The following is a 13272-nucleotide window of genomic DNA, read 5'->3' as shown; positions in this document are numbered from 1 at the left end:
TTCACATGTTGTAGGTATTTATAGGTCTATTTGACTTAATATTACAATATGTATATTGTATCCTGCTAATTTTGAAACAATTATGCTCCTTCTCTACTTCATTTTAGATCATATTGTACTTTTTACTCCACTACTTAGATTTAAAGTTAATTTGCAACTTTAGATTATTAATGGAAAATATACTATTAACCAGCAGTGTATAATGCTGATGATCACAGTAATGGATCTTTAATAATAATACAATAACGTTAAATTATTCTGAAATAGGCTGATCTACATAATAACTAATTTAGAGTCTTGTACTGAAAGTTGAATTTTCGAGGCGCACGGAAAGGCAACTGAAGGGGCGGAAATTTTGCGTAAGTGTCCACCATTCTTCACGTTAAAGCAGTGTGTGAAGAACAAACGGTGTGGTCGTTCAGCCTAAACAAGCCAGTGAAACGTGCTACCAGCCTTTTGTTTGTTATTATATCCGCAGTCCGCAGCACCATGTCCGGCAGCTGGTGGAGCAGTGAGCCGGTGACCCACGGGCTTGTGGCTCTGTTCGCCATGGGGTCCTGGATTTCTGTCAACAGTCTGTGGGTCGAGCTCCCGGTGGTAGTCAACGTGCTGCCCGAAGGTCAGTGATGCAACTTACCTTACCTGACCTGACCTTTGGTCTATCACAATTGAGCCCTTATTAATGAATAAAGTCATATAATGTTGACACTTTGCTTTATCATTCATCATCTTTGGCTTCAGTGGGACTTTGGTACAAACCTGAGAAGTTAGCGTGTACCAAACGACCACAGCTTGCTCAGGGTTGCCAACTTTGGGTACCTGGCTGGAGTGAGATTTTGATATCATGGGTTTAATTGCACATATGCGCAGGAAATGACTGCTATCGTGTCAGTAGCGGGACCTTAGCATATAGGATATGCAATATATATACAAATACATAATATTGGACACAGACTATAAAGGGCACTGTGGTGACCACCTATTTAACCACTGGGACATAATTCATACTTGGAACTACAGTTGCGGTTATTGTTCCCACACGGACATGTTATGGGTTACCTATAAATAGGTGTGCCCTCTTGGCTCTCTCTCTTGTCGACCCGGGCTGCGACCCCACAACATGTCCTTTGCAGCTTGCAAATAAATTACGATTCTTGCACCTTCCTTGCACCGCCTCTGACTCCATATCTCTCGGCACTACAGCACACAGTTTCCTTCACTAATGAAAGTCAAACACACGTTTGTTTCCACTGTTTTATTGTGTGCCTGTCGCGATAAGCAATTCATTGATTTATCGGCTCCGGAGTATTTTTGTTGGGTAATCTATGGTAGGGCTAACCCATACAGCGGTGGGGCTCAAGTCAGTATTTGCAATGTAATTACATACACGCTATATCGCCCCCTTGACAGTGAAACGCCATGCGTGAGGTTTAGATTATTTCCCTGTCTCAATCCAAATTGAACTGTATGAAACAAAAAGGCACATTTGTCTTGTAGTAAATAAAAAGGGCGACCTGGAGCCAATCCTGCAACTTCCCCACAGGTGAAAGAGTTGACATGCTGAAAACCCAACCCCTGCACACATTCTGGTACTCTCTTGAGAAGAACAATAAATAAATCTATTACTCCACGACATATTTAAAAAAAAAAATGAATCCCATTTTAGTTTTGTGTTACTTTGTTCTGAAAGTTGAACCTGCTGCTCCTCACAGAGAGAAGAGGGAAGAGGCTGTTAATTACTTTACATTGTGGATAAGGGTGGATAGCCCCCATTGTTCTGTGTGTCAAAATGAAAGACAGCCCACACACCTATCAATCATCAAACCGTGGGGTCTTATTTCATTACTGACTGGGTCTGGCTGCAGACCGCAGCAAGGAGGCGTTTCCTATAGGGGCGTTTCCTATAGGGCCGTTTCCTAACTTTTTTTATCCAATAGCAACTTAAGGGATTCCAGCTGCTTTTATAAATCCTCGCAGAAGAAGTCATTGTTCTAGTGATGGGAATTCCGGCCCTTCTTGCTGAGCCGGATCATTTGGCTCGGCTCACCAAGAAGAGCCGGCTCTTTCGACTCCCAAAGGGCTCTTCAGTTTACCACATATTATACCTTTTAATTAAATCAAATGTAGCCCTGTTTTGACTAATGATTTATATGTGTACACATATATCACTTAAATTATTCAAGACATCCTTTGTACTAAAGTATTCAAAAGTAAAAATTACATGTTTAATATAAATTATTTGCTGTGGCCAATTGTTTTCATTGCATTTACAGACCCGTGTAACTCTCTGATACCACCCAATGAATGCATTGACTTGCTTGTAGAACCACGCTACACAAAACAGATGGCAACACCTATAACAACTATTTAAAAAAAGGGGCTACTGTATCAACCTATATAAATATAGTCTTTCTCCCTGCAGGAGAGGGGAGCGTGCTTTGAGATCAACTGCTAGGCTGCAGCGGGGAGAAGAGGGGGACAAAAAGAGATCTCCGTCCTCCGTGTTTTATTCTTATAGAAGTAAGAAGAGAAGTAATGGGTCAGAAACCCTCCTTTTTACGCAGCAGTCCAGACATAGACATCATAGCTACGGCGACATATATTCAGTTGCCAGTTACTTTTGGCATTAGGGCAGGGATATCTTTCAAGGTTTGACATAATGAATTGTGCTACTTTTAAAGCAAGCAACGATGTTTTCAAATCTGTAATCAAAAAGCTCCTCAAAAACACTATAGAAGCAGTTCCTGCCGTTGTTACGTTAGTTCACAGTAACAACGGACTACTTTTCTTAGCAGATGCATATCAATTTAAATCAATACATAAAACTATTTTTTAAATCAATAAAATCTTTTTCTAAATCCATAAAAGCATTTCAATTATTATTGCGAGTCATGTCGTTACTTTGTTGAGAATGTGGCCATGTGTAATAAGCGGGATAATGTCCACATTGCACATTGCATAATGTGCCTTCATGCCGATCTAGATCCCTCCGCAAAAACAAAACAAAAAACGTCTCGTTCGCGGGCGAGAGCCGGCTCCCGTCGTTCACTATAGGAAATGCCCCTATAGGAAATGCCCCTATAGGAAACGCCTCCTTGCTGCGGTCTGCAGACAGACTCTATTGGGACTTCCTGCAACAACACCACGCCGTTATCTTGATTCTGATTGGCCAGAAGACATTCTCAAAGATGTTCTATTGCAGGGGCGGCGATTGCCAAAGCACCCCCTAAGCACCCCCAAGAAATATGTTTTTTTTTCTTTTTCGAAAATTATTATTATTTTTATTAAATGAAATTAGAAAAATTATTGATTACATCAATGCAAATGTGAAACAAACACATTTTTTTACCGAAAACATAAAGCCAACACAGTTGATATGATTAGGCCAATGGCCAGCACCCATTCGATTTTTGACCTACCAATAGGCTAAATTACTTTGACACTTGATTGACTTCCTGTTAGCTAGAGCTGATTATCGAGCCTTCATTGTAACAGTCGCGGGTGCACTGTGTGTGCGTGTGGGGAGTGTTGCAGTAGAAAATTCAACTGTAGCGCTGGTACATTAATGGGAAACCCTTAATGTTTGAGCACCCTCTATGAAACGTCAAGCTACCCCACAGCACCCCCTAGAGAAAATCTCTGGCGCCGCCACTGTTCTATTGAGAAGACGATCACTACGTGACAACAGTTTTCAAAACCGTTTCTAGTCTTCGGTATTCTTGTTTTGGCGTGAGAACAGTTTGGGCAGCGTGAGAGCGTGAGATTAAGAGTGAAAGCGTGAGAGTTGGCAACTCTGAGCTAGCTACGTGTTTCATTCAGTCATTTATGTACTCGTGTGATGCAGTATTAAGAATAATTCAATGTAACTGTGTTGAATACAGCATAGCTACGGGTATAACAATATCAATCAATAAATAATAAGAAACAGAGTAATGGTAAATCTTTATCCATATTCCAGCTACACAGTAAACTATACCTTATAACAATACAATCATATTTTCAATAACACTGAGATCCTTCTGTTGCCTTGAATGAATTGAATTAATGTTGATGTTGCGAATTGTATACTTTTTATATGAGATTTTTCTTACAAACTTTTACTTGTAACATTGTGTTTTTTATTCTTAACTTTACTTTAGTAAAAATATCGGAGTACTTTTTCATGGAAAAGAGAAGTTCAAGTTTGTGTTTTTCATAGCTCCCATTTCGATGTATTGTAACATACAAGAATATATAATATAAACCTATTCCTCAATGCCCTAACTGATAATTGTATCTGCTTTCAGGCTGGAATCTGCCTGCCTATATCTCAGTGCTGATAGCATTTGGGAACATTGGTCCAGTGGCAGTGACCATCACTCACCACTGTGCTCCGGGGCGTTTAAACGAACGCATCGTCATCCACTGCATCCAGGCGCTGGCCGTGGTGTCCTCCGCTCTTCTGGCTGTCTTCTGGTCACACACCCTCACAATAGCTGGAGAAGAAAGGTCGCTGCCTTTCCTGCTCTTCACCTTTCTGCTGTCTTTTGTTTGCTGCACGTCCAACGTCACCTTCCTGCCTTTCATGTTTAGTTACCCTCGACAGTATATTCGTACGTTCTTCATCGGTCAGGGCCTCAGTGCCTTGGTCCCTTGTGTTGTGGCCTTAGGGCAAGGCGTTGGCAAGCTGGAGTGTAAAACCGTGAATGGCACGGTGCATCCAGAATATTTAAAAGAGAACTTTCCTGCACAGAACTTCTTCTGGTCCTTGTTTGTCATGCTGTCAATCTCGGCTCTGAGTTTCCAGGCTTTAATGCGAAGACAGGTAAAGTCACAGGAAGATGCACCTGCACTGGAGTCAGAAAATGCAGCACCGGTGAAAAATGGAATGGAATCGGACCTGCTACAGAACAGAGGGACACCGGTGCCTGAGGAGCTGGTGCAGATTGAAGAAGTGCCACAGACATTTTGGACAAAGAGGAACATCTACCTGCTGTCTCTGCTCGCCATCTCAAACGCCCTCACCAACGGCGTGCTGCCCTCTGTGCAGAGCTTCACCTGCTTGCCTTACGGGACCATGACCTTTCACCTCTCTGTCGTCCTCGGCAACATAGCCAACCCCCTGGCCTGCTTTGTAGCAATGTTTGTTGTTTTAAGGTGAGAAAATACATCTATTCATTACAAAGTTGGGACTTGATTTAAAAAAAAAATGCAGGTACAGTTTTTTGATTAACCCCATGTTTGTTTTCCAGGTCCTCCACTGGTCTCAGCTTCCTGTCTATCGGGGGGATTGCGTTTGCTTCATATCTCATGGCGTTGGCTGCAATCAGCCCCTGTCCTCCTCTCCGAGAAAACTCTGCAGGAGGGGCTTTAGTGGTGAGAATGCAGGTTTTTTTTACACATTAAAAAAATAAACACTTACACACACACACACACAGGAAACTGTTTTGTTCCTCAGCTTCTAATTTAGCAGTTGGAAATGAACACATGTTTTGACTGCCAAAGTTGTGTTTTTTATTGCAAGTTGACTGCAAAACAAGGCGCACATGTTAATATTGCACCATTAATACCGAAATGTTTCAAGAGGACACTCAATGATTACTAAGTGTTGTATCTGTTAGTTTGGTGGGAAAACATCCAAGTCATGTGAGCAAGGTCATCACTTTTTTTGTTCCCTTGTGAAATTGCATGCTTCTGCTTCTCATGTGTTGTCAAATGGGTGAATTTGTTTTTCATACTTTGGAGTGTGTTAAACTCCTACACCAACAGGAGGGTATCACACATTCTCTTGAAGCTATCAGGATTGAGCAAAAAGGATTCCAGTTCTCATATTAGATCTGATCCAAAGCCTTGTCTGTTTTACCTCCCTGTTCATGTCCACCACTGATTCCAGCTGCTTGCTTGTGCCCCCTACAGGTCATCTCCTGGATTGTTTTCACTGGCCTCCTCTCCTATGTGAAGGTGGCAATCGGGACTTTGCTTCACGTGGCGGGTCACTCGGCCCTGCTGTGGTGCGGCATCTCCATCCAGGCCGGCTCACTGATCGGAGCCCTCACCATGTTCCCCCTCATCAACGTCTATCAAGTGTTTGAACAGGGCCAAGATTGCGTGAATAACTGCTGACTGCAGGAGTGAGAAATGTAAGGTTTTATATAGGCTCAATTCGTAACACAATGACTACTTTAACAGTTTTCGCGGCTCAGGAGTGAAGAATCTTCTTTTCTAGTGATGAAGCATCCTCTCCTGATCCAGAGGCATCTGAGCCTGTGACAACATTCCTAGATAATGGAAGCTTTGTACGCTGCACATTGGCCAGGGGGAAGTAAAAGGCGTATGATGCCTTGACACCACAAGTGCTTTGTGTGGTGGTTTGAATCCCTCTAGTTGTTTACTGTTGCATAAACAGCAGCTGATATTTTCACAACACAACAGTCCATGGGAAAAGCTCTTTACTCAGGGATACAATCACTAACTTATTCATTTACATGTGGTGCTCCTAAATAGAATTCATAATAAATATTTACACTGTTAGTTGCTTATTACAGTCCCTTCCATACAAGACGTATTTTACTTTAATCTTTTTTTATTTTCATGACTTTTTTTCAAAATGTTGCCTACCTCTTTGTTTTTGATTCCGTTGAAGCACATGATGCCTTTTGGTCTGATATACAATTTAGTATTGCTGAAGCCAGCAGTATGAAACGTTCATATGAAGTTACATACACGGTTTCATGAATGAAGTGCCATTACTTAGATTTCACGCCAAAATGATTTTTGCTATGTTGACTTTTCAAAAGAAGGTTCTCGTAATTTGAATTTTTCTTTACACTTGACAATGTTTCATAATGCTTTATATGTTGGAATACTAGTTTATTTACTATTATTTTTGATTGTCATTACTTCCGAATGTACAGTGTATATAGTTAGGTACAGTTACCTTAAGGGAACAATAGCTGGCTTTGATGGGGAGTAAAGAGATGCAGTTTCAGTAAACCGTGGATTCTCTCATCCCAGTCACTAAATTAACAATAATTGATATCTTTGGTACGCATAAATTCCTTGTAAGGTAGTTGTTTCAACTATGCTGCTACAGTACATCTCATTTAATAACTTCATTAACTCTACAGAAGTTTACAGAGGAAGAATATTTGTTAATGTTGCCTTAACTTTATGGTTGCAATCCCATAGAGTAATCCTGCATTTTTAATATATTAATAATCGGTTTGATTCTTTGCCATCTTTAAAAAATGTTTTGAAAGTTAAATTATGTTTTTTATGTATTTTTCTTCATATCTGGTGATTTTTTGTTTTTCTTATTTGAGTTGATATTCAAATGGCCGAAACGTTTATTATGAAGGTTATGGAACAACTTGTAAATAATAAAGATTTGTTGAAATAGTTTTTGTCTTAAAGCTGCAGTATTTGATATATTCTGGCTGTTCCCCTTGTGTTCTGTTAAAGGTACAGGATGCACCTTGCTGTCAGCTGTTATCCAGAGCAGGTTGCTGTCAGCTGTTATCCAGAGCATTAAGGCACAGTGCAATGTCAAACCTGAACCACAGTAGAAATAACTGCAGTTCTAAAGAAACTTGACCTGGATTTATTATATATTGCAGTGTTTAGTGTCTACATTTAGCCTGTTAAGCCCTGAGCCTGTTTTTCAGGTTTCATGCTCGTAAATGACATTCCCAGAACAAATGACCATATCTGCACTTCTAAAAGGGGTAAATTAATAAAAAAAAATCTCAAAGCAAGGATACAAGGATAGACGCTTTTATCCAAAGCGATTTGCATACTCAATACTGTGGGCAATCCCAACCCAGTCTCATAAAAAAACGTGTAATAACTACGTTGGTCCACAACTTGGGACGTAGTATTTCCAGAGCCATATAATAGAAGAGTTACGACAACGGAAGTCCAAAAACGGTTATCGTCACGTGGTTCATGTAGACGAGGATCGTTCCCCGGAAGTTCATGGCGGGCAATGTGAATGCATTGATAACAGGAGATAGAACTACGATTTTTGGTAATTATTAGTGAATAAAGGTTTTGATTTGCAATATTTATACAACAAATCGATATGTGTATGTATTTACATCAATATGTTTTAAAAAATAAAATGGAATTTGCTAATATTAAAGGTGGGGTAGGTAAGTTTGAGAAACCGGCTCGAGATCGCTAGAATTTGAAAATACACAACCGGAGAAAATCTGCCACTTCCTTATAGAGCCCCTCCTCCGCGCAAATGACCAATGAGGGCACGAGATAAGTTTGTGCCCCGATAGAAGGCTGACAGGCAGGTAGGCCATCCAATCCAAAAGTACTTTTTACAGTATTATTTTTTAATGGATTTTTTGTCAAAGCACTTAAGAAATTCATTGCTATCGGGATGTTAAGAGCATTCCATGGAATATAACACAAGTTATCTAAATGACTAATGTAATCTTTATGGCTTTCAGAAAGGACAGGTGACTATCAAAGGACTAGCAGCAGCAGCAGCATGATGAAGATGATGATGTTAAATGTGTTGTTTTAGGAACATCCATTGCAAATACATGGAATTCAATAAACATTGAATAGCATATCATGCAGTTTGTCGGTGCCTTTTCCTCCGTGTTGTCCTGGTTTGCTGTGCTGCCTCCTAGTCGACACCATGGTTTGCTGTGCTGCCTGGGGATGCTCAAATCGCTCCGAGAAAGGAGTACGAATGTACGGCTTCCCCACTGACACAGAGCGGAGGAAAACATGGCTGGCTCAAGTCAGCAGGAGAAATTTCACGACCAACAGCAACACAATATGTGAGGTAATTATATCCAAACACTGCATTTGCACTTTTTCACAAAACGAAAACCACACCATTGGGAAAGCTTAATGTTTTGTTTAATACAAAAAAACAGGGAAAGGCTTGAAAAACACTGAGAGTTGAGACTCAGGGTGCAGGGTGAGGGTCTCAGTGCAGGTATTCAGGCTCTATTGAATCCCCCTCTGGTTCTTGTGCTGAAAGAGGGAGTAACAGACAGGAGAAAGGGTTATACACACCTATATAGCACACCTATTGCCTTGGGGAGATAAGGTGTGGTCTTTGTTCCCAACTGAAGTTATGGAACTTTATTATTTGTGAGTTTAACAAAGTATGACAAATGGCATCAGTAACAGATGTGATATGAATTTCTATAAAGTTGTCTCACATTCTTGGTCATATTTTATATACAGTATGTAATGAGTATAACATGTCCAGTAAGTATAAAGTGTTTCCTAATACTGTGTATTCAACCACTATGGAATATGTATGTGGGCAGACAAGATTCAGACACAGTTGTTCTGTGTGTGAAGTAACCTCAAGTCACTCCGCAGGCACATTTTGATGCAGACCAGTTTGTCAAGACAAAAAAGGGCAAGACTAGGCTGAGAGCAGAGGCTATAACCACCATCTTCGTGCATCGCCCTGTGGTCAAAAAGAGAAGGGCCCCTGCACCACGATTCACCCCGGGACCTGTATCTACAAAGCCCATAGCTGATGATCACAGCTATATTGTGAAAGGTGACACAGGTATAATAAGTATGAACTCTTAGTAACAAAAGTAATATTTGTTATTTTTAAGTGGTATAATATTTAAAATGTTCGAAAATGTACAGTGCCATGTCTTCTACTTACATTAGTCTCAAAGATTGAGGGAAGAAGGGATGAGGAGACTGAGAGAAAGGAAAGTGAGGGTGAAGAAAGAGAGGACATGGCTAGTGAGGAGAGACAGGGAGGGCGGACACCACCCACTCAGCCAGCAGCCAGTCAGCATACGAGGGAACCAGCAGCCAGTCAGCATACGAGGGAACCAGCAGCCAGTCAGCATACGAGGGAACTAGCAGCCAGTCAGCATAGGAGGGAACCAGCAGCCAGTCAAACAGATCTATTACAACAATTGAAGAGAAAATTAAAGAGCCAAGAAGGAATCACCAAAAAAGCAAAGGCTGCACTAAGAAAAATCAGCAAGGAAAATGCAGTTCTCAAGAAAACAATGAAAATTAGGGACAAGAAATATAAGAAAACGTTTTCAAAAGACCAACTGAAGGCATTAGGCAGACTCACCACAAAGGGGATGAAATGGAGCAATGAGACAATTAAGAAGGCTTTAAAAATTCGCTTTGGGTGCGGACGAACGGGTTACAAAACTCTGCAGGAATTGAAGATTCCCCTTCCAGGAATAAGGACACTGCAAAGAAGGATGCAATGTGTTAAGTTTGAGCCTGGTGTGTTGACAGAGGTCTTTGATTTCCTAAAATGTAAGGCAGATTGATTGACAGACCTTGAAAGGGAGTGTGTGTTGACCTTGGATGAAATGGCAATCACACCAAGTGTGGAGTTAGACATGATTACCGGCAAACTGTACGGTGATGTGACTTTACCAGGTCACACAACACATGCTTGTGTGTTTATGTTGGCTGGAAACACAACACGGTGGCAGCAAGTAGTGGCATATCATTACACTGGCAATTCTACCAATGGAGCAGAGTACAGGCCAATCATTATTGATATAATACAGAGGGCAGCATCCATAGGGCTACATGTGCTTGATGTCACCACCGACATGGGTAGCCCTAACCGAGCCATGTGGAAATCCTTTGGGGTGGACCAAAATAAAACATCGGTGCCACATCCAGCAACACCAGACAGGCAGCTTTATTTCATGCCCGATGTCCCACATCTGGTCAAAAATTTAAAAAGTGCCCTTGTCCGTGGGCAGGTCTTCATAATTCCTGAGGATGTTGTTAAAGGTGACATGTCATGCTTTTCCAGTTATTGCCCGTCCCCTTGTGTGTTATGAAGGTTTTTATGCATGTAAACGGTCTGCAGAGTCAAAACCCTCAATGTACACCATGTAGGGAGTAAAACTCTAAAACAGAAAATACCTCCCCAAAACGCCTCGTTGGAGATACGTCACTGTCCATTTGATTCTTCCGGGGACATCATGATGTCATGTCGTCCCCGGAACGAAATGGACCAACCAGTGGAGCCGTTTCGTTACGTCCGCGGAGCCGTTACGTTAAGCCCCCGCTGATTGGTCCAAATTGACCAATCCACGGACTTCCTCACAAACTCAGTGCAGGCAGCTCTGCTGATCTCTCCTCCCTGGCTGCAGGCTGATAACAGACAGTTGGGATCGCAGCGAAATTCTCTCTGCAGACCCATTCTCACAGCGTTTATCAACCTTTGTCTTACTCAATATCAAGCCACACTTATTGTTTTTACTTCGGCTGTGACTTTGTGTGTGCTCAGGGTGAGTTTGGCTGTGTTTGGCTGTGTATCGCTAAACAAGGAAATCACACCTCCACGGAGCTCAGCGCGATTCACAACGTCCCGACTGGTCCCGACCAATCGGAGCACACTGGGCTCACAGGGAGGGGGGGGCAAGAGCTGCAACGAGCCGTTTAGTGGAGAGAGTGAATACACATACTTTACAGAGATGCTGTATGCGAAACCAATGTGAGTTTGGAAAATTGCACAGTATAAATCTATTCTAGTAGATCTCAACAATGGAATTATGATCAGTGGAAATGGCCATGACATGTGACCTTTAACAGAGAGAACCTCCCATCTAGCGAGGTTTCAGTGGTCCCCATTAAGGACTTATTGACCTTTCAGGAAGGGATGGCCTTAAAAATAGCTCCCCATCTTTCAGCTGCAGCCATCGAGCCAAGTCACTTTGATAAGATGAAGGTTGGTCTTGCTCTAAATGTGTTCAGTAAGGCTACAAGTGCTGGGCTGAAATACATGGTGCAGCAAGAAAACCGCCCTCTGTCATACCTGACGACAGCGTGGTTCCTGGAGCAGGTTGATCGTTGGTTTGATCTGATGTCATCTCGTCATTAAGAAGCCCTGAGACACAGTTTCGTGAGAAAAAAACCCTGCAGCCCTCTACCTGGGGCTCTTGGGCTAAACAGGTTAAAGCAGGGGTCTAGTTTCAGATTTTGGGACTCGCTGACTGTTGGTTAAAAAAAACTGCTTTATCAAGCCCTTTTAGTTTACCTATCAATTTCCGGATGCTAATGGGATTAGAAGTATGTTATTGGATCCCAAAGACCCTAACAAATTACTTCAAATGAACTATGGCAAATGGCTGACTAATTCTTCCGACTACACATTCTGTGTAGGTGAGCTTTCAAAGTCACATGAAAATTGCAGATCTGTTGAAGAATAGTATCCATTTATAAAATTAGAGAATAAATATGTATTTTACTATATATATGAAAATAAAGTATATATTAGGTAAACAAAACAACATTGTAATATTAAAGGAAAACTTCTGCTTAATTTGTTATAGGTTTTTGAACATGTAAATGGTCTGCAAGGGCCAACATCTCTGTTTTCCCTCCACAGGTATTCTATCCCAGTAGTGACATCACTGTGTAACACTCGCACTTCTATTGGCTAGCGCTCAAGCACATTGTACTTTATAGACTCAAAGCGGGACATTTTCGACACATCTCTAAGAGGTTGACCAATCATTACAGAGCCGGCCAGCTAACCAATCAGAGCAGACTGGGCTCTGGTTTCAGACAGAGGGTGAAAAGAGATAGATTTTAAGATAAATAAGAACAAAATAAAAGTGATATAAATCTTTTTGTCCACGAATATCTAATATAGTGAATAAGTGTAATTCTCTATTCCTTTTCTTATGTCCTTTCTGCTTTAGTTTTTTGTTGCTGTAAATACTTGTTTGCACTTTTTTAAAGAGCACTGCTGTAAAAAAAAGTGCTTCATAAACACATTTAAATTATAAATATAACAATAATTATTGCATTATTATTGTTATTATTATTATTATTATTATTATTATTATTATTATTATTTGTATTACTATTATCTTTCTTGATTCCTCAGATTATCAATTTAATCATCAGTATCCTTTTGGTAAATAAAACAATAATTGTAATGATTACATATTACATAATGGTTATATACATCCTTTTATTATATCGAAAATAATTCGATGGAGATTTAAAATAACTTGTCTTTGAATCAGCTGATGAAACATGTCGTTGTGTAACCGGTCATTTTCAGCTCTGCTCCCATGATCCCCTCAGGAATTCTGTTGATTCTTGAATCATCGCACTCATTCGCCGACTGCCTGAAGGTGAGAAGAGTGCAAACTGGGGGAGGCAATCAGAACATGTGATGTCTTCTGATGATCCTAAAAGTGAAGGTACTTTAGGTTGAGACAATGATCGGTTAACTAAACATGTGTCATGGTTGGCTACATGCGCCCACACCCACTAACCCCAAGGAGGGTTTAATAA

General features: G+C 40.9%; 1 protein-coding gene across 1 annotated transcript; it reads left to right on the top strand.

The window, feature by feature from the left end:
* Window positions 1-384: 384 nt before the first annotated feature.
* On the top strand, window positions 385-7337 carry slc52a2 (solute carrier family 52 member 2). Its single transcript, XM_034095242.1, has 4 exons — window positions 385-619; window positions 4287-5136; window positions 5232-5355; window positions 5896-7337. Exons 1-4 carry the CDS (start codon window positions 490-492, stop codon window positions 6100-6102), a joined length of 1311 nt encoding a protein of 436 aa, XP_033951133.1. The 5' UTR covers window positions 385-489; the 3' UTR covers window positions 6103-7337.
* The last annotated feature ends 5935 nt before the right edge of the window (window positions 7338-13272 follow it).

This window comes from Pseudochaenichthys georgianus, chromosome 11 (assembly GCF_902827115.2).
Source record: "Pseudochaenichthys georgianus chromosome 11, fPseGeo1.2, whole genome shotgun sequence".
Lineage (NCBI taxonomy): Eukaryota > Metazoa > Chordata > Actinopteri > Perciformes > Channichthyidae > Pseudochaenichthys > Pseudochaenichthys georgianus.
This window is presented reverse-complemented; position numbering and strand designations above follow the sequence as displayed.